This window comes from Psammomys obesus, unplaced genomic scaffold, assembly GCF_907164565.1.
Source record: "Psammomys obesus unplaced genomic scaffold, mPsaObe1.curated_primary_1811, whole genome shotgun sequence".
NCBI lineage: Eukaryota > Metazoa > Chordata > Mammalia > Rodentia > Muridae > Psammomys > Psammomys obesus.
In genome coordinates this window covers 18,133,935-18,156,126 of record NW_026596051.1, presented here as the reverse complement: position 1 = coordinate 18,156,126, position 22,192 = coordinate 18,133,935, and the positions used below count along the sequence as shown (strand labels likewise).

General features: G+C 44.3%; 1 protein-coding gene across 2 annotated transcripts in view; it reads right to left on the bottom strand.

Annotated features, from left to right (window-relative positions):
* Htt (huntingtin) overlaps positions 1 to 22,192 on the bottom strand; it is a 143,701-nt gene that overhangs the window by 5,698 nt on the left and 115,811 nt on the right. For both annotated transcript variants that reach the window (XM_055624231.1, XM_055624232.1), the window contains exons 50-64: positions 21,669 to 21,846; positions 20,564 to 20,659; positions 17,980 to 18,167; positions 15,893 to 16,019; positions 13,145 to 13,245; positions 12,149 to 12,303; positions 11,636 to 11,775; positions 10,657 to 10,739; positions 9,049 to 9,179; positions 8,788 to 8,917; positions 6,935 to 7,090; positions 3,365 to 3,555; positions 1,629 to 1,743; positions 1,302 to 1,515; positions 854 to 959 (exon numbers count right to left, since the gene is read on the bottom strand). In XM_055624231.1, coding sequence (XP_055480206.1) covers positions 854 to 959; positions 1,302 to 1,515; positions 1,629 to 1,743; positions 3,365 to 3,555; positions 6,935 to 7,090; positions 8,788 to 8,917; positions 9,049 to 9,179; positions 10,657 to 10,739; positions 11,636 to 11,775; positions 12,149 to 12,303; positions 13,145 to 13,245; positions 15,893 to 16,019; positions 17,980 to 18,167; positions 20,564 to 20,659; positions 21,669 to 21,846 — 2,111 coding nt within the window. The remainder of the gene's footprint in view (positions 1 to 853; positions 960 to 1,301; positions 1,516 to 1,628; positions 1,744 to 3,364; positions 3,556 to 6,934; positions 7,091 to 8,787; positions 8,918 to 9,048; positions 9,180 to 10,656; positions 10,740 to 11,635; positions 11,776 to 12,148; positions 12,304 to 13,144; positions 13,246 to 15,892; positions 16,020 to 17,979; positions 18,168 to 20,563; positions 20,660 to 21,668; positions 21,847 to 22,192) is intronic.

Genomic DNA, 22,192 nt, shown 5'->3' with positions numbered 1-22,192 from the left:
TTAAAAGCCAAAGGTGACACCCAGGCTTTCCTTTTGCTGCCCTGATTAATCTGGGCACAGGGTGATCTTTCCCACTATGGGGAAAATAATGCACATTTATGGGAAGACCTATAAAAGAAGAGCAGGAATAGAGTAGAGTGGTGACATGGTGACATTATAGAAGAGACTTTCCACATCAAAATGCTCCAAGAACTTTTCACTGTTACATGTCCTAATATACAGAGCACTACTGTCAATCACAAGTTTTTCTTTCCTTCAAACATGAACCCCCATCTATGTGCCTATTGATTCTTCTCTCAACATCCAACACATTCCCCTTAGCAGCATCCTTCTCAGTACTGAAAGAGAGTTGACCTATGACTCCACTAAAGCACACACAACTGTGGTACAGCTGAGAAGTATACTAGTGACTCAGGAACTTAGCTGTATCTCTGCTTAACCAAGGATTGCCTTTCTGTGGATATGACCCAGCCCCACCACAGCTCTTGGGTACACTCCCGTAGGGTCTATTTCCTCACGGTTGGACTGTGGGATCTACCAGGCTTTTCTGTGGATATACCCCGAGCCCCACCACAACACTTGAATACACTTCTGGGAGTGTCTATTTCTTCACAACAGACTGTGGGATCCACCAGGGCAGTGACTTGCTTATGCACCTGCATGGGCCCAGTTGCCCCTGAGACTGGCTGCAGGTGGTACTGTGAATATGCATGCATTGGAAAAATGTCTGCAAAGATGCATTTTAAAATTCAAGACGATGAATAAATACACATAGAAGCAACTGCTCTGGCTTTGACTTGAGGATAGTCAATGACTAGTGAGGTTAGAGGTGAGGTTTTACTGTATTTCTTACCTATCAAAGAGAACAGACACCCGTTCCATAGCCACGATCACAGACTCACTGTCAGGTGTAGCAGGGCTGGGGTCAGAGGCTCGGCTGGGACTGGCCTTTTCCTTTCCTGAAACAGAAACACTCAGTAGGCCACATGACTGAAACCCAACAGTCTTGAAATCTGCATTCAGTGGCTCATATAGACAAGCAAAGATCCTTCAAAAGCTTGTGACTAGAGTTCCTAGCATGGCAGGACTCAGCTCAACTTCCTTTCAACTCTCAGGGATATAGTGGCCAGGGGCAGCTTTAATACCTACACACGGCAGTATCAGGTAAGCTGCCCTCTTGCCTTGGGACTTAAAATTTCTAAAAAGGTGACAGGACTGATTTAGGGACACACTAAGGCCTCCATACCATTAGGCCTGGCTTGTGTACTTGGGTGAGCATATGACCTGTAAAACTCACTCACCTGTGTACATACAGGTGAGCATTAGGCCTAGAGCTGCCATGGCCCGGTGTGGGCTTTGTACATTCACTCTGTCCACACTTAGTTTGACCAAGGATTCTGTGTCTAGCCGAGAGAGCTGCTCAGACAGCAGGAGACGTTCCAGACCCCGGAGGGCACAGTGGTAAATGATGGAGGGGGTGGACTCCTCACTTCCAGACAGCATTACTCCACACATCTAGACAAGAAGAAAACCTTGTTCTTATCCTACTCCAAAGCACAATGACTCACTGGTACAGTCCATAAGGAAACCTGCCTGTGTCCAACAGAGCCCAGCCAGAGCCCTCTCACCTGTATCACAGATGCTGAAAACTCTGGTCCCACATCCAGCGGGTAGTTTTCCATCAGGTAGAATGCAGTGGCACACATCACCAGCACGTGCTGCTGGCTGTGAATGTTTACGCAGCTGAGAACGGGAGACAGTAATTATACCCAGTCACATACAGAGCAGTCCCTGCCTGTCTACTGACAGGACAGTTTTAAGGCATATCCATCCACACCTACTGAGGAGAGCTCTGGGCCATGCCAGATTCTCCAGGCCTTTTCATCTGGCTGGCCTAGTGATTACACTGTCTCCAGAGCTGCATGGCTCAGCTTGGCATGCCATCCCCAATTCTGCACCTCTCCATAGGCCACTTCACTCTCCCTGCAGATTCTTCATGTTCTTTGTCAGGATGTCTGTTTGCTCCACATGTAGCATATGCTAACTTGTAACACTCTAACTCATGAAATCTCCTGTTGATCCCTGTTTGCTAAATGGCAGCAGTAGGGACCTGGCTGGCATTTGAGTTAGACCAATGCCACCATAAACAAAGGAACCACGCACCATCTCTTCTACCCTTTCAAATGTGCTCAAATGATACTGTCACTCCTAGAAACTGGCCATTGCTTTGTGCGTGATATGGGACCCTATGCCCAAAGCATTGAACAAGGTCTACTTATTATCTGACTGGGAATTGTAAGCTCCTCATACCCATCCCCAGTCCTCTGTGGCCCCGTCATTCCTCAGCACAGACTGTGCTTCCACATAACCTGCCTAAATCTGCACCAGGCCAGGATCTGTGATCATAGGGACAATGGGTGGCTATTGGACCACCTTTCACACAGTAACTTACTGTCCAGCAAAAACCACAAGGAAGAAAGGGCTACAACCCACTATCTTTGTTCCAGCTCAACTGACAACTGCTTGTTGGGCCCCTAAAATGTACTTCTGCTCACCTGTCAGAATGCCACCCCCTCCCAGTAGCTATGTCTGTCAGCCTAAGACCTCACCATCTCCCATCCTTCCATTCAACTTTACTTCAATCTTTCAGTCTACAATCCTGTCACAGAATACCTGGCTTTTCCTCCAAGTCCTTTCTCATCCCTAACTCATGCCCTGAACTCTGAGTGCCCAGCTATCCTCCATTAGTCACAGCACCTCCTTCTGCTCCTAACTCAGAGCTGTGATGGGCTCAACTTATTTTCAAAAGGCCCAGCAATACATCCATGCATAGCTGCATGTGAGTTGTCTTTAGGGGAAGGTGGAGAGAAAAGCAGGAAGAGAGGGCCTCACAGAAAACCTGGGGCTGACCAGAAACAAAGAGGAGGCTGAGTCTGCTGGCAGAGGATAAGGTTGCTGTCCACAGCAGTGTGCTAAGTGCCAGAGGAGAGTGATGAAGAAGCAGGGCTTTTCTTCCTGCTAGAGAGGTCCAGAGAAGCCTCTGACATACATTTGTGTCCTTGTGTCTCATGGCTACTATTTCCTAAAAAAGTATTCCCTGCCTGCCACCAACCAGGACCTGGCATATACTTTGTTAGTGCTTTTGGGACAGGATGTTACTACCTATAGTGCCGGCTGGTTTCAAGCTTATACCAATTTTCCTACCTCAGCCTCTCAAATGCTGGGTTACAAGCATGTGCTACCATGCCAGTTCTGGCATACACTTTGAAAGTCAAACAGGGCTTGTTTTGTTTGTTTGTTTGTTTGTTTGTTTGTTGTTAAGACTACCCCAAAGCCTGTAGCCCACCCAGCCAGTCCCACTCACTGGGCTATTCCTTTGAGGTTGGACAGCAGATAGTCACTAACAACTGGAATGAGCTGCTTTGCAGTGTCATCCAAGAGGTCACACTCCAACACGTAGAGGATGCCATGTAGGGCTCCAATCTGGCTGGGCAGGTGGCTGCTCCTGAGTGTGCTCTCCAGTAGGCGGCTGACTGGCTCTGCCACAGTTTTGTCCTGGATACAAGCACAGACATGAGCTGCTGGAGGCATTTTGATTGCTGACTGACAATGGCCTGCTTCCCTGAAGTTGAAAGAGCCTGGCTATAACCCAGTACAGAGCAGAGTCTACTCAGTGGTTGAAATTCATCCAGGGGAAGTTGGTACACCATGTGACCCTATCTAAAAACCTAAATTTGAGAGAAGGTTTACCTTATGTAGAAATGTGATTTGTGTTCACACTTTCTTTTCTTTTTGGAGTTGTGGTACATGCTGGGCAGAGGGTGCTCCTGTAAACCTGCTACCAGTGACAATCCTAAATTCTGACCTCTATTAGTCCCTGTAGAAACATCTCATATGTGCTATCTGCTCCTTGTCTACCTACTGGATGGATGAATTATATCCTGTGTGACTATTCTGGAACAGTATTCACTGTTTTCTAGCTTTTACCTGGAACCTTCTCCCCAAGCTGATTTTCCTTGTGTTTCTCTCCCACTGTCATAAACCTTGGTTTGGCTCCTTCTAGCAAACGCTTGTTGGTAGTTCTGGAGCTCCTGACATTGATTTGTGCTATCCTGGACTGACATGGTAGCACTTCCACTAGGTATTCTAAATGTGGCAGCTGAATTCACACCTAAACACCCAGCACACACTTTGACATAGGACTCCTTCAGCAGTAAAGACTGCTGCTGTGTTACGTAATCCAGAGGCAGCATTTTATTGTCTGACTATGCCCCACACCCCCGGAAAGACTGGCTGAGTACTCATTTGTTCTCCTGGCATAAGAGGACTTCTGGTTATCCAGCCTTCCAGGGGAGTCTGTACCTGATAGCCTCAGGCTAAAGAAGGTTAACAGTCTTTCTTCTTATCTCCCTTCCCAGGGTATCCCCATGGAGCTGTGTGTCCTTCCTAAAGACAGTACAACTTAGGCCTCTGATCACACTTCTGCAAGCATAACACTAGGATATGTTGAAGGCTGCAGACCTAACCGTGGGCAAAGAAAAGTGACAGTGTTTGGATGTCTGTTGTGGAATACTGTCTTCCGGATATGACATGGTCATGCCATCCTGAAATCAGAGTGGGGATTACCTGCATGCACACAAGACTCTCACAAGCACAGGACTAAAATGTTCCCTCATCGCAGGGGTAGCCAAGGACTGAAACGTGACACTTAGCAAGCTCCACATAATCCTTCCCAAGCTGCACTTGGTTTTGGGAAGAAGGGTGTTGTGTCCCCATTTATTCAGCTTTTGTGGCGGCAATACCCATGTCATGGTAGGACTTTTAGTATGCAGCTGGAGGGCTTAGCTCCAATAAGTAAGCCCTCACACCCATGTTCCTATGAGGAAAGACAATAAATAAATATAGTGGTTCTCAATCTGGACTTGGATCATCTGTGGCCTATCTGAGGTGAACAAACCCTTGTTCAACTTTCCTCAGGAAAAGCAATGTAGTAGTGCAACAGCATCTGCTGCAGCAGGATAGGCTGAAAGCCTCTCAGAAGACAACTGCCTTCAAGGACAGCTGCCTGTGTACACAGAACTGGGTACTGGAGCCATTCGCCATTCTGCCTTGGGGTCGTTCTTTAAAAATGACCATTATTTGCCTAATGCATTTGATTTACATTTTGCCTGAGGAACCTGGGCCTGAGCACAAAACCACAGTAACAAGGAAAATCGAGCCACTGAAGTCCCCCTCCTGCCCCCCATAAAGGAAAATGGACCTCCCACAAGGACACAGTCTGACAGCACCCAGAGGATGCCTGCTTTGAAGAGTGTGCTCACACAAGGGGACTAAGTGCTCATTGTTCCTGTTCTCTGGACGGTGCTAAGTCACCAGCATGGTCCAGGCTATGGCCACCCATGCTGTATACCTACCTGTTCTAGCCTCTAAATGCAGTGACAAGATTCTAACAGAGCAGTAAGGAGAGGGGGGAGCTGTGTTCTGCCATGACCTATGTATGCTAGTGCTTTGTGAGACTGCACAGGGTTACACAGGTGTGTAAGACAAGTCATCAGATACGTGTAGCTGCAGTGATAACAGCATTGCTCTTATTAACAAGAGAGGACATGGCACGTAGGGCACAAGGTGAATGGACCCAACACCACTCCTGCCAGCAGGTCCAACTACTTCACACAGGCAGCCACTCATGTGTCTGCTGAACAAGTAAATTTTTTTCTTCTTCAAACATTACTTTTATTTTTATTTGTGGTATGTGTGTATGTGTCCACATGTTAAATATGCACCTCCATTATGGGAACCTACAGAGTCCAGAAGAGGGTGTTGGTTGTGAGCTGGCAATGTGGGTGCTAAGAAAGAACTCAGGTATTCTGCAAGAGCACCAACTGTTCATAAACACCGAGCCATCTCTCCAGCCCATGAACAGTTTTCATTGTTATCACAAAAATGGATACTAGGACATATAGATTAAAAAAATGTGATAATTTTAAACATTTAATGATAACATTTTAACATAATTTAAAACATGGTAATAATTTAATATTAAGTGACAGGGCAAAAGTACCCATGAGAACAGTCTAGAATCATTTTCCTTTACTGGCAGTGCTGACGCCCTCCAATATGCTCCAACATGAGGTAGAACCCACAAGTAATTATTTTCATGTGTCTATCTGATGTATGTTCTATGAGAACCACCTAATAATATGTACACAGGAAAGGCAATCACATAGTTCTGGCTAAATTCTGATAAACCAGCAGCAGAATAACTGATGAATGGGACAAACTAGGGATGAGGAACAGGTCAGGCATCCCCAGAGCACCAAGAGCACTTTGATTTGGGACTGCCCAGTCCTGAGAACCATAGCAGTACGTATTTGTTGTTTATAAACAACTCTGTCTGAGGTGCTTTGTGACAGCAGCACAATTGGACCAAGACAATCATGATGCTAAAGATAAATATCTACATTTCCCAGTTGAAGTGCAAGGTTTCTATGATAAAAGGCTCACTGGGGAAGGCTGTATAGGCTGAGCAGTACCATGGGATCCAGACCCTATCAGAGAAATGGAGTGGAGCTGCCAAGTGACAGACTGGCAGAAGCAGCAAGGCACAGTTCCACTATTTGTGCTGCCCCAGTACCATCGCAGCTTTTGTCCTACAGAGGTACCTCACTGTAATGACAAAACAGGCCAAAGGGGACAGGTGTTCCAGGCCTTGCTCACAACACAGCTCACAGTCCCCTGGGGGAATGGTACCAATAGGCGCTGAGTTCTTTCAGCTGACCAGAGAGCTATGGTCCACACATGCCAGAGAGCTTGGCTTGGGAGAGGTCTTTGAAGTACGCAGATGCATGCAGCATATTTGACCAACACAGGTTCCAAAGCAGAGCAGTCCCAAGTGGCTTCAATGGGGGCAGTCTCTGCACTACCTCTCACTCACCATTCCAAGGACAGCAGCTGCCTTGCAGGTGGCAGGCACCAGATACTGAATGAGGATTTCATCTTCTGAAGGGTGCACTCTCCGCAGTTCTGTCAGTGTCAGGTACATCATTTCAAACTGGGTACGTTCAGTGAATAAGTCTGACACCACAAGAAGCTGGAGACATGGAAAAGCAGAACAAGAAGGAGAGCATCACACCGGGAGGAATGTAAGAAATGTAGCCTAAAATGCAGTGTGTAGCAAGGTCTAGTTCTAGTATCATGGGAGAATAATAGGGGAATCCCTAGTCCTGACTGCCTAGACTTAAAATACAGTGCAAAAGTGGTCACAGAATTATCATCTTAAAAATGCCTTTGCATGCACACTACAGATAGAGGAAGAGCTTAGATCTCAGCTACCACATATATAGGAATAATCATTTTCAGGCAATGTCCATCAATACACAGCCAGGACCTCACACTCCTAGAAGAGAAAAATGGGCTATCATTTCTCTCTCGGCTATCATTGTCACTTTTAATTTTATTATTGTTATTGAGTATGTGTATAATGTATGTGTAAAAATGCAGGTGTGTGCAAAACATGCATATGTGTGGAAGCCAGAGAACAACTGTTGCGGGCTAGTTTTCTCACAGGATCTGAGGATCAGACTCAGGCTGTCAGATCTGCACAGCAAGCACTTTTACCTGCTGAGCCATCTTGCTTTCCCCATTATCACTAATCTATCTATACATGTGCTTGTTTATTTATTTTTATATGTATGGTGTTATTGCCTGTACGTATGTTGGTGTGCCATGTGTGCTGCTCCCACAGAGGCCAGAAGAGAAAGTCAGATCCACTGGAGGCCCTATGTGGTTTCTGGGAACAGATCTGGGTCCTTTGGAAACACAGCCAGTGCTCTCTTAACTACTACTCTCTCCTGCTCCCACTATCACTTTTAAAAAGACCAAGTAACAGCGAGCCAGTAGCGGTGCACAGCTTTCATCCTAGCACTTGGGAGGTAGAAGCAGGCAAATCTCTGTGAGTTCAAGGAAAGACTGGTCTACAGGTGATTTCCAGGACGGCCAGGGCTACACAAAGAAACCCTGTTTCAAACAAACAAACAAACAAACAAACAAAAAACCGAAAACAAAAAGACCAAGAAACTATTTTAGAGTCTTTTGTTTTTTATCTCTAGCCCTGTCAATACTGAGAGGTGCCACTCATAATGCAAATACCCTTTGTTTGGGGGCTGTTGGGAGCTAAAGAGCACTGAAGTACCATGAGACTATTTGTCTGACATTATTCTTCTTAACCAGTGCTTCTTAAAAAGTACTGGTTCAAAAGAGTAAATTCAGGGTACACAGCTGTTTGTCACCACCTCAAAAGAGAGAGAGATAAAGTGGGCCTTTGGAACTATGACAGCAACTGGTATACCACATACAGGTACTACATTTGAAAGCATTTACCTACTCTGGATCTGAAAAAAAAAAATCTGTCCTGTCACCAACTTCAAACACTCTGTCCCTGCATACTTGGGAGACTGCAGGAGTTCCTTTATAGGTTCTGAGACATTATAGATGAGGTGTATATGTGTGTATGTGTGTGTATCTGTGTGTGTGTGTTTATTCGTATATGTCTGTATGTATGTGTCTCTGTGTGTGAGTGTATCTGGTGAATGCATGGCACATATAAGTGTGATAAGTGTGCATTTATGTATATGGTATATATCTGGCACATATATGTACTGTGATGTGTGTGATCTGTCTGTGGAGTGACTTAGTATGTGTGTGTATATGCATATGTGCAAGCATATATATAGGCACAGCACACACTGCCTCTGGGTGAGGGGTAAAAAGGGAAGAAGGCAAACTTACAGATCGAACCACTTCACTGATCAGGATGACAGGAGTCTTTCTGGCTGCACTGGATGGCAGGATCCAGCGGCTGTACAATTCAAGCAGAAACTGCGAACAGGAGTGAATATCAACCCCAGCACGGTGTTTTCTGCAGAGTATGAAACATGGATATTTTCCCCATATACAGATGAGCAGCTTGCCTTAAGAAGGACCCCAAACAAATCAAGTGACTGAGAAGATATTTCGAATTGCTTATTAAAAAAACAAAACCCAGTAAACCTGGAATTAACTGGAGACAAAGGTGGTGATGTAGGTGCAGGGACATCAACCTCTTCCTCCTCTTCTTCATCCCATTCCTCCTCTCTCAACGGAGTGATGTTGTTCCCCAGCCACACAGAGTGTATGGACACCTGCCATAGAAGCAGGTACCAGAGATAAGGGCATGGGTGAAGGCCTCAAGTTCTTGTTGGGTAGGTACAATCTGGGCCCCTGAGCACATATGGCTGCCATAATGATCCTTCCCATTCAACTAGTATGCTAATGTCAGAGGAGCCCCTGGGTGGGTAGGCAAGCATTCAACTAGTATGCTAGTGTTAGAGGAGCCCCTGGGTGGGTGGGCAAGGGTTCTAAACAGTTAGCAGAAAAACTCTGACCTCAGGTTCAAGGCCTGAATAAGTGTCTGGAGAGGATATGAAGTAAAAGGGGCTCCAAAGAGTAACATTATTGCTCCTCAGTGACAGCTGACTAAACTGGACAAAGGAGGCCATACATGGATTTTAGAAACCTAGTCCCCACTTATTTGTCTTTTATGGTGATAGACCCTGCTTTTCTGGGCTGTTTGTTTAGAGAAATTTCTGCAAAAATGCAGAAGGAGATGTGTTTGTTTTAGGAAGGTGTAAAGGGCAGCCAAGAGCCCCAAGCTCCCAAATGTGGCTCCAGATGAAGTTGTTTTTGCACTTTCACTATGAACAGTAACCTCCCTCTTGCATTTTTCCTTATGATCTCAGATACCTTTAGTCAGGGCAAGATGAGAGCTGTGAATGAATTCTAGGTGCCAGTGTTCTCCACACCTAGCCTCTTCTACCACCTCTTTCCCCAAAATGGAGAGGCAGCTCAGCCCAGTGGTTTTTGATAACTGCCAGGTATCCCAGGCAAGGCAGGGCTAGAATTATACTTTGGCCCCACACAGTCCTACTATATTCAACTTCCAGACACTGGAGCTGGACTCAAGTTCTGATGGAAGCAGAGTTAGATGAGTGCAACTGAGCCAGAGGAATAGTGTGATCACACAGCCAGGTACATGGACCCTAGAATATGATCATGCATCCAGGAGCCTCAGGCATCTTATTCATCACTTCATCTTCAGAAACACACCATAAAAATACACCACAGTCTAACCGTCACTGTGACTTATCTTAGAGTGTAACTTTCTCTGTAACAGTAGGAGGGAACAGAGAAGTTTGTCTAGAAAAGCAGCAGGTACCATAGCTCCCTTACACCTGCAGTCAGCAGCTGTCAAACTATCCCTATTGTTCTTACTGAAGTGCGAATGTTCAACTGCCTGTTGCCTGCTGAGCTGTACACTTAGCTGTCCTCTGAGCTAGCTGCCAGGAAGCTTTCATGGTGCAACTGCCTGAGCAGCTCTCAGCTGACTCCATTATTTCCTCTCTGATCTTTCACACTTCTTGATTCTCTCCTGTCTCATCATTCCACTGTTTTATACATATCTGTATGACTACATGCAAAATATATTAAAGTCTAGAATAAAGTAAGTAAATAAAACCTTTTCTCTGAATGCGGTATGTGGCTCAAGCCTGAGAACAGACAAGGCTGGCTATAATTTCAGTCTACAGTCCTCGTAGAAAGGAATGGATTGGCGCAACTGACCTGGCCCAGCTTGTAGCTCATGTTGCCTAGCTCCCGCTCTGAGTTGATCTGCAGCAGTAGCTTGTCATGGCTGATGAGGGCACCTGTAATACATCAGCACAATACTGCATGAGAACATGCTCCTGCCTGGACACATGTTTGCCCAGTGTGGGTGTCCTCACCATTGGCTTGGTAGCCCAGGTATGTAGAAGCCCACTAGGTCTTGGAGTACTATCACTTTGCAACCTGTTGAACTGAGTTAGCAGGCCTGATGGACAAAGTAGATTACCTCTTTGTTCTACGGATGCCTCAAGCTAACTGTGTTAGATCTCACACCACCTATCCTCTCCCAGGGCACCCTGCTGTGCTACCTACAGCTATACTCTGGGTTCCTATAGCCATCTATCCACACATCTCTCAAGACTTTGCAGAGCACGTATACCATTTTTACCCATCCTACTGGGCTAGGCAGAGGCTCCTCAAGGTACAAGCCCATGGGCATTTAAAGACCCAGTGCTCTGTTTAATTCAATGTCTCCAAAACCGTTTTGGAATACATGACACACTGCATTTCCACACAGAAACTTTCCCAAATAATGTCTTCAAGGTACTCAAATTTACAGCAACAAACAATTCCTAAAATAACGAGGTAATTATAAAATTGAAGCAGTTTGTTCAACAATAACAAAGAGGGACAGCAAAGGGAAGGAGAGGTGGGCAAAGGGAATGGTAAGGCGGTTTTTTTGGGGGGGGTTCATTCAATATACATCATATACTTGTATGAAAATGTCCTTATGAAATGCAATACCTTGTATAAATAATGTACACAATGGAAAGGAAAAGAACCTATAAAATTTCCTTCATTCAAGCACCCAGGTGCTCATGGTGGTCTAGGCAAAGCATGAGCCTTGTGAAAGGGGCACATACACACAGCATGCAGCCTCCTTGTGAAGCCATAGCAAGAACGCCAACCACATTCTTGTTCTAGCTCCTTCCTGTACCTGTAGTAGCTGGCAACAAAGAAGGGACAGGATCCCATGCCTGGTGAGAATGGTGAGTGGCAGTATTCTCTCTCTGGGAAACCATTTCTTGGATCTCTTGTTCTACAATCCCTCTGATCATGCTCAACTTTCTTCCAAATCTAAAATTCAGAACCAAGGAAAAGAATGTTTGTTTCCTTCTAACATCATAGAAATGAAAACCAGCAGAACTTCTCTTTCACTTGCCTGAAGCAGCTGGTGTAACAGCAAACAAGTCCCTCAGCAGGTGCTCATTCCTGACTCACAAGCCTGAGCCTGAACACCCAACAAAGTCCACAACATTTCAGACTAAATTTTCAGCTTGTCACTGATGACAAAAATCACTTTTGTATCTGTATCCCTGGGCAGGGCCACAGACACAGTGTTACATCAATTCTTATAACAAAGGAAAGGGCTAGGGGAAGTTAAGAGTAGAGTAGGCTACCTCAACATCCTCTGCAGTAGAACATGGCCCACATAGGAACTCAGGCAAACCTGGTATCGAGAGCCTTCAGGGGCTTGTTCCGGGGCTGTTGTTCCAAGCAGCTTACAGCTGGATTGCCAGCCACAGGCACAGTCATTGCACTGAGCACTAGAGAGGTGATGGCCTGCACAGCCAGGACGTGGATCTGGGTTCTTTCTGTGTCTTCCTAGAGAAACAGTCCACACATTGACAACATGACAAGAAGATAACAACCACTCATTTTGCCTGTACTTCACACAGTGCCCATAGGCCATATGGAGAATCAGATCCCTTAAGTGCTATGGCTTTCCACAGCCAGGGTCTTTTGTCCAAGGTCACTGGGCATTGGTTACACACCTATATACCTGCGCCTTGGAGTAAACCTGAAGTATCCAAATGTTTGGCACAGAACTCCAAATACGAATTTACCTTGGAGAAAATTACTCTTAAATTCCATCATCATTTTAGAACACTGTTTATGGCAACTTGGAAGTTACAGATGAGTTTGAAGGTAATGACTTGTGACCCTCTTATCTGTCATTTCTGCAAGTTCATTATACATCTCTAAAAATCAAGAGCTCATATCTCTGCACTTTTAACACCCAAACTTCCATTTTACAAGAATATGGTGGCTATTCATGTCATATTAGCACTGTGTACATTAACATTAAGCTAACAAAACCTTTAAGAAAAAAAAAAAAAAAACAAACAACCCAACCAAACAAGAAATATACACATGGCCTGATTTCATTGCCTTTTTTGTTTTAGTTCAATGACATTCCTTCAGATAGTGACAGCTGAACAGAATGCAAAAGTACTGAAATAGAACAATCTTATTTATCACTGATGAGCATGTATCATAGTAAAGGCCACATCCCAGCTACAGGAAGCCTCAGTCTTTAGGCCTCCCAGGGGGTTTGTCTTTACTCTGGAGCCTGTTTTCCTGTTTCAGAACACAGAGTCACTAGCTGGCACAGCTACAGGTTCCCAGCCTGTTACTAGCCACCCTCTAGTTACGGAAATCTCACCTCTGGTGGGCTCTCTTCCTGTTCCATCACAAGGGGCTGAGTCACCAGGACACCAAGGAGGGTGGCCCAAGTTTCTTCAAACTGGGTACGACTGGTCCACCCTGGGAATCAATCATTACATTAGTTCCCTGACTCCCCAAAGCCATGAAGAGACACTGACAACATAACTCCATCAGTATTGTTTTGAGGACATCACCTTTGTAACAACCGTACAGCACAAGGAATGTCATTCTCTCCATTACCATAAAGGACACATGGGAATCAGTTATGCTATCAAGGCTAAGAGGCACAGGCCAAGTTCAGCAGTCTAGACTGTCCTTCAATCCTCCATGATGTGGTACAATGACAAGGATGTCTACAAAGGCTCCACTCAAGCTGGTCAGGCTATTCCTGTAAACTAAGCACTTTAAAAATCTCACCTTAAATCTGACCATGAGACTTCAGATCAGACCACAGAACCACATACACAATAATTCTGTCTCTATAAAGCTTTATAATCTCTATAAAGTGAGATTAAACAGTGTCAACAAAATGGCTGACAATCTGAGTTCAATTCCTAGGAATCACACAGAAGAAGTAGAGAACCAATTCCTGCCAACTATCCTTGCCCTCCGTGTACATGTTCATGTGAGTCCTGCCTCCACAAAGTAAATAAATATAAACAGTGAAATCCACTCAGAAGATAGAGGAGAAAAGCATGGCATTGGGCTGGGAACACCCTAGCAAGCAGCAAAGGCAATACAGGAGGCTATTTTTCAGGTTCACCTAAGAGCTACATTCAGAGTAAAGTTCAACAAATGGTTGCACTTGGTGTTCCCACCATGACCCAAGGAGATCTACAGCATTCCTTTTAAGGCAAGGATGGAGGGAAGAGGAAGAGGAGAGAAGAGCATCAAATGCTAGGACCTCCTGGAAGAAAGGGTATGACTATGATTCAAGTGAATTTTGACACCAAGAGACAGACCCAGGTGCACCCAGGTCTATCTTCCAAGGATGGCATAGGTGGGCAGGAGCAAAAGCACTGTGCCAGCTAGTTTATTTCAACTTTTCACAAACTAGAGTCATGTAGGAAAAGAGGAACTTTCAGTTTAGAAAATGCCTCCATAATATTGGCCAGCAGGTAAGGTCAAAAGGAGTTTTCTTAGTAATTGATGTGGTAGAGGCCAGCCTAGTGTGAGCTTTTGAAACCTCAAAGCCCACCCACAGTGACAAACCTCCTCCATACCTCCTAATCCTTCTCTAGCAGTTTATCAGCTAGGGACTATGTATGCAAATACATGAGCCTATGGGGTGGGGGTGGGGATCTCATTCAGATCAGTGCAGTGTGATTTGGTTTTGTGGTTATAATCCTCATAGTCTTCCCCTACTGGGGTATTTCCTAGAAGAGCCTGGGTATCAGATCCACTGCCCGCTCCACATTAGTTCCTTAGGCTTATTCAAGTTTTTTTGTTCAGATTTCAGCAACCTGCTTCAACTTCCTATGTCCATAAATTGAACAATTTATCACTGTCTTCAGTAACTCCTGAGTAGGAATCAGGCAGCTCCCAGGAGGAGCTTTTTTCTTCTTGTCTTAAGTTACTTTTCTGTTGCTGTGATACATACCATGACCAAAAGCAACCTGGGAAGAAATAGGTTTATTCTCTTTACAGCTTGTAAGTATATCACTGAAGAAGCCAGGAAGGAACACAGGACAGGGACCTGGAGGCAGAAACAGGAGCAGAGGCCATGGAGGAATGCTGCTTACCAGCTTGCTCATCTGCTTCCTCAAGGCAACTAAGACTGCCACCCCAGGGGTGGTATCATCTATATGGGCTATGCTTCTCTCTCTACCTGCTGCCTGTAGATCAGGATGTAAAGCTCTTAGCTCCTGCTCCAGCACTATGCCTGTTATGCTTACTGCCATGGTGATAATTAGCTAACCTTCTGAAATTATAAGTTTCCAACTAAATACTTTCTTTCATAAGGGTTGCCTTGGTCATGGTGTCTCTTCACAGAATAGAACAGTGACTAAGAAACCTCAATCAGAAAACAGGGGCCAAAAAAAAAAAAAAAAAAAAAAGAAGCAATGTAGATTGTGCTTCAGAAAGCAGATGAGTCCTGACAGGAGAACTACTCATGACTGCTGACACTAAGTATATTTTTCATGTTCACATTTATAGCAAACACATAAAATGGACCCAATCTCCGTTTTATGAACCACAGCACTGAGTATCCCATACTGTCAGCCAAAAGATGAGCAGGGCTGTCTGGCTACATCTACCTTCCCTCATTCTACTACTCTGGCTCCTGTGACACTTAGGTTGTCATCCTCATTCTACATACAAGAAAAATGACCCGTGAGAACATGAGGTCAAAGTGGCAAACAGAAAAACATGAGAAAATCACTTCCACTACTTAGTTTCTTGTTGTAGCCCTGAAGACTGAACCTCAGGCTTCACTGGTACAAGCACTACATTGTGCTTGTATAGTTTAGTCTGAACGCATAACATGAAGACAGGAACTGGCTTCCAGGGACAGTTACATGTGCACTTCCCTTTGTTCAAAGAAGCCTGGTATGAAAGCCCACACTATACCTTTCATATGCACCTGGGTCTACTTTCTCACTGTAATTATGTATGTGCTGTGAAATGTTTGAAGGTTTGCATTATCATCACCCCAGAACCTTTCTAGTTACCAAGTGAGATGGCCCTACCCTGAAGCTTCAGATCTCGAAGGTGGCATATGGGGCTTGAGGAGGATGGTGGGTACCTAGAGTATTGATGCGATAGATGAACTCCTTGAGGATCTCCTTCTCCTGGAGGAACTCTACAGGGATCTCAGGGAACACTGTGCCAAAATCCCCTCCAGGCTTGGGTGACCAACCGAGTTTCCAGACCTGAGAAGATGAAAAGAGAAAGTACCACCTAGACAGAGATGCCGCAAGGAAAACAAGAGGCTCCCCACTTTCTCTCAGCTAGTCTCCCTACTGAGTCAGCTGCCTGTCCTTTCCTACCCACAAAGACTTCCAGAACCAGTGCCTTCCCACAGGAGGCTCCCAACCCTTTGCCTACAACATTCAATGCCAAGCTTGACTCCCACCACTCTGCCCTGCCTTCCCAAGGCCAGCCCACCACCTTCTTGCTGCACCCCGACTGGCTGTATACAAGTTGGATTTCTTGTAGGAGATGCTGGTGCCCACAAACATCAAATGTGTGTTAGAAAAAGGTAAACACTAATGAAGCTCAGTCTCATGTATAAATATGTACTGGCAAGCAGGCAAAGGCCAACCACATTGTCCATTTCTTTTTTTTTTTTTTTATTGGTTTTTAGAGACAGAGTTTCTTTGTGTAGCCCTGGCTTTACTAGACTTACTTTGTAGATCACATTGGCCTCGAACTCACAGAGATCCTCCTGTCTCTGGCTCCCCCCATCCCCCAAGTGCTGGGATCAAAGGTGTGTGCCACCACAGCCTGGCCACACTGTTCATTTCTATCAACTCTGAGAAGTTGAGTTCTGTCATTAGATACCTGGATAAGCACCATGCACAAAAGGGAGCCCTGAGGCATACCCTATTCTGTTCCAGGAGCAGGACCACCTAGCCAGCTCAGCTATATGCCTCAGTAAAGCTATGAGAGCCTAAGGGAGCTTCTCTAGATTTCTACGCCACGCTTTCTTTGTCATGGGAAAATCTCTTATACCACCCACAAGTCTCTGGAGGCATGCCCAAGGGAGGTTCTGCAGTTCATGCTGCAGCCAACTTCCTGCCCAGGGCACTCAAGGGAGTGGATTAAGTGCAACTGATGGAGTTTTACCTACAGCATACAACCTATGTTGGCAGATTCCCTAGGAGTCTTCCATGACCTCTATACTGTCTTCTTATACAGTCTATACAAGGAATGCTCCTGCTCAGGGCTGAGCCTCATGCAGCAATGTTAGATGATCTCCTGACTTTCTATTGCTCTCTTCCCAATGTCTAACAGCTCTCTATTCTACAAGCACTTCCAGCTAGGCCCTAGCAACTCTATGGTCCAATGAATGTCACTTTCTTGATATGAACTTCTCCAAGACCTTAAATGCAAACATAGACATGCGGAGGCTGTGGCCAAGCAGTAAGCATATGCCCTATCTATGTAGAATAAAAGCACCCTCCCCTTGGGCCTGGCTTTGTGTTATGGTTCAAGTCTGCTGTGGGCCATCTTTGCTTTCTTGATGAGGATTTTTGTAGGAAAGAGTATGTCTGATGTGCTATTTCAGCAGACTGAGGTCAGCCTAGTCACTGTTAACCCTCTTTCCATGCTAAGCTTTCCCAGTAACCAAGAAACTGCCTGTTTTAAGCTGATTTGTGAAGAAAATTTCAAGAGAAGGTTACAATAGTGGGTGTTCCTAAATGTATGAATCAATCGATCTCTCTTTCTGAGACAGTTTCATTATGTAGCTCTGGCTGTACTGGAACTATGTAGACCAGGCTGGCCTGGAACTCAGAGATCTATTTGCCTCTGCATGGGCCACTATGCCCAGCTTTGTAGGAATCTCTTGACACTTTTGAAAGAAAATAATTAAAGAGAGTAATTTTGGCTTACCATTGAGCGAAGATAAAGTTTAGTACTTCATCTCATTATTAAAACCTAGTATTTTTACTAATACTCATTACAGAGAGTGCCTGGGGGACAAGATGGTGTCACAACCATATGAAACTGCTAGAACTACCACAGGGAGTGTTATAGCAATAAAGACTATGTGATAAGCTTGGCATGTATGCCTATAATCAGGGTTCTAGCTTTAGGGAGGTAGAAAGGATGATCCCAACTTTAAGGCCAGCCATGATTACATATCAAATTGAGCAAGATCTAACTTACCAGAGGAGGCACACGTGTATAGCTGTTGACTAGGGGGAGACGGGCCAGGCTGATGACAATGTTCTTTAGCACTGGTGTGAGAAATGAAGGCAGAGTGCTATTCCTCTTGTGACCCAAGGCCAGGACTGACTGCAGGGACTCCACCATTTCTGCCACCATCTCACAGGCTGAAGTGATGTAACTAGGATCTACACAGCAAAGGTGATCAAAAGGGCAGTTTCTGTCAAAACACAATGCAACCCTGCCACCTTTCCCCTGCATGCCCATGAAGAACACCAGCCTGTGAACTACTACCTAGTCTACTTAGACTTTAGACTGCTCACTTAAGTGTTGAGGTTTTACCTCCTTAGTATGTATCCAAACCCTGCAATTCCTTCCATTTCTACTGGAAATAGAGCAATGGTCTTGAACCTGACATTCAGTCTTGGATACAAATTCTAGAGGCAGAGTAGTAATGAAAACATGACAGCCACCAATCTACCCTGTCAGGGTCTTAAGGGCAGGGACTGTTCATATTTGCTGAGCCTTGATACAACATAAAATTTAAAAACTACTTGTTTAGTTGATAAAGTTTAAATGGACAGATAGTTACCCTTGTCATAAGATGCAACAATTTAGGCACTTCCTAGTACAGAAAAAATATCCTTATTGAGTTTAAGAAATCAAGCCCCAAGCTAAAAGAAATAATATGTGTGTCAGATTAAATTTAAGTAATAATCATTTAGGAGGGGAGAGATGGCTCAGTGGTTAAGAGCATGAGGCTACTCTTTCAGAGAACCTGGGTTCAATTCCCAGCAACCACGTGGTAGCTCATAACTGTCTGTAACTCCAGTCCATGGGATCTGGCACTTTCTTCTGGCCTTCTTGGGCACTGTATGTATGTGGTGCAGACATACATGCAGGCAAAACACTCTTAACACATAAAATTAATAAAAAGAGAAAAAAGTTATAACCTATGGATATGACTTAAAAACTTAAAAACTAAAACCCAAGTTGCTTCTTCTGATCAGAATTTCATTAACTGACCCCAACTCATAGAGGAAAGGAAAATTGCATTTGACTGAATCAAGTCATCTGCTGCCAACGGGCCCACCTGCCCACTCTCAAAGTGGTAGGTGTTTGCTCCAGTGCTTCACATGGTCTGATTTCCTTACCTGTATCTCATCCTCACAATAGAAGCACAGAGTAACCTGAGTTGCTGCTCAGCTAGAAAAATCCAAAACGGTGATGTGAAGACTTCCTCATTTCTCAGTTATTAACAAGAAATTATGAAATCATAAATCAACTGCAAAAGCTGTAGGGGCTCAAGAAACAGAGTGGGATCCCAGTATGTACCAAATGGTGTTGCTCATGGGTCACTATGGAACCGTAAGATCTTGAAAGAGAAGCTGGAAGATTACAGACAAGGAAGTCCAATCTTTTAAAATACTTTCTCTCACTATATTGCTCAGGCTAGACTCAAATTCATGATCTTCCTACACTGACCTCCTCAGTGCTGCAATTACAAGCCAGTGTCACAATACTGGGATGTGTGTAGACAGTTCTATACTTATGATTACAAAGGCATGTTTCTGGAGCCATAGAACAGGGCCAAAGCTCCTGGTGACTGAAAGAAAGATAAATGTTTAATGATATCTGATTTCCCACATGTAGGAGAAGGGCTATAGCTATGGTAGCATTTTTGCTATTTGAGCCTCTGAGGTCAAGGAACTCAAAAGATTCTAGAAGCCTGGAGGTTAGGAGTCAAAGACTCAGTTGGCCAAAATGTGCTTTGCCTTGCCACAATTGTCACATTAAAACAGCTGGCTACCCTACAGTTATAAGGAGTATCAGAAAAAAACATTGTATGCACCTGAGTCTAGACCAGTTTTAAGTGATGGTAATATCAAGTTTTTTTTTGTTTTGTTTTGTTTTTTTTCAAAATAATGGCAGCATTTACCACTTACGAGGTTGAAACACAAAGGTCATGAATTCATTGCCAGCCTGGGCTACAGTGGAAGACCATGTGACAAACAAAACAAAAAGCGAACAAATGCTACCAAAAGAGATGTCTTTAAGACATCTTAACAGTCATTAAGGTTACAGTATACCATGTGAGTATCTTCAATTTCTTAGTGTTTTTGAGTTATTCATTCAGAATTTCATATATATATATTCAGATTTTAATACATACTTGCCAGTTACTTACAACAGGCCAAGCAGTAGTTCTGGAAGCACAGACAAGGAAAACATATTCTTCATCCTAAAGTACCAGTCATACACTAAGTGCTAAAGACTAAGATGGGGGAAGAGGGGATTCCCAGAGAGGAGATGCAAATCCAAGCTGTGAAGAAGGATGCAGGATGAGGCAGACCAGAGGGGAGGGGGGTCTTAACCAGAAAAACAAGGCTTACAAGGCAGGAATGTGCATATAGCCATGGTCAGAAAACCCTCCTGTCCCTTAAAGTCTGGATGAGCTCTAGAGGACAGCAAGAGAAAAAGGTTTCCCAGAGTCCACAGTCCCATTACACAAGTTTCTTTTGACAATGAATTAGAAGGCCCCAAAGAAACACAGAAGGGGAAAAAAAATAGCCCAAAGACTTACTTTGTGTGTCTGAGTCTACTTCTTCCTTTCTGATAGCTCTTGGAGTATTTGACCTGCTTTCTGGACCAAGAAGCTGGTCTCCAGGCTGTACTGCAACTGAAATTACAGTAGAACATACACTTTAGCCCTTTTTTCTACTTACGTCTTCATACCTGTGCATCCTCATAAAGACTTACCATGACAGCTAGCTAGGGCTAGATTTCTAGAACCAATTTCAGTAAAACTGAAAAGCACTGGATAACACTATGCAGGCACCAAAGCTCTGGCTAATCATGAACAAAGACTTGTGCTTCCACATTCAGTCTTCTGAGTGCACTGTCTGCCATTTCTACCCTGAAAGTTTTTATCAGACTATTCACAACTCAGTACTGCTAAAAGGATCACTTTGACTAAGAAGCTTAGCTTTTTAAAGTTAATCCATGGATCTTTGTTTCCAGGATGACTACAAATGCACAGATGAAAACAATTTAAACAATGAAAGATCAAAACACTACTCTATAATGTTTAATTTGAAAACATAAAACTTCAAAACATCCTCTAACATGTAAACTATAATGTCCAATTTTTAGAAATTTTCAGCTAATGACCCTTGTTGAGGACACTTTTCCTTGAAAAGAATGAATCCCTTTTATTTTACAACATATTAGCATTACAATGCAGTATGCCAGCACACACTACAACTCTAACAGAAGTCATCTATTGAACGTAATCTTATTAATCTTATAATCATCAATCTTAGAATCATCTAGGACTAAGAACATCAAACAGTCAACTAAGACTAAAGATCAAAGGGATAAAACTTTAAAAAAGTATTATTTTAAGAGCTGGAACTCCAAACCCTAAACAAAATAACTGGAAAAAGTGAATTCAAGTTAAGTTCTAGTATAATGTCAAGGTCTGGGGTTGGACAAATGGGTCTTCTGAAGTCAGCATCTACAACTTATCCATTCCACCCCAGTCCTAACTTGGTTCTTAGGAAATGGCAGAGCAGACAGGAAGAAAAAAAAAATGGTCATGACTGATATGTATTGCTAATTACCAGTTCAGCTGTGTGAAGACAAGAAACAGCTGCCTGAAGACAAGTCATTCATACACAAGGACTTACTGGCTTCCAGGATGAATCTCACACAATGGATGAGGGAGCAGGCATGGGTCACATACTCTGGGGACGACAGCACCGCCCAGAGGCCAGGCACCTGTAGTGCTAGGCAGCAGCAGTCCAGCCCAGCTTGAAGGTCCAGACTTAGTGGGATCTGCTCATGGATCAAATGCCATGATAGGGCCTAAAGGGAAACATGGTGTTAGAATGCTCACCCAGTACTCAGTGTCTCAGGGACCTCTAGGGAAGCAGTGCCATTAAAAGCTATGGAAGACCATGGAGAGATGGAGAGGCCAGAAGACCAGACAACTTCCTTGCAGAAGGATGGCCCCAATCCACACTTCTAGATTGTAATTCCTAACTTTCTTAATATTCAGTCCTGATCTACCTATGCCCCAAAGTTCCAGCTTTCTCTCTGCCAGAATACCCAACCACCCCAGATGTTTTTCCTTTAGACCCATGGGTGCCCAGAGAAACTTGTCCTGAGCCCCACAACACAGCCTCCAACCAGAGGCTTTTCTCAAGGACTC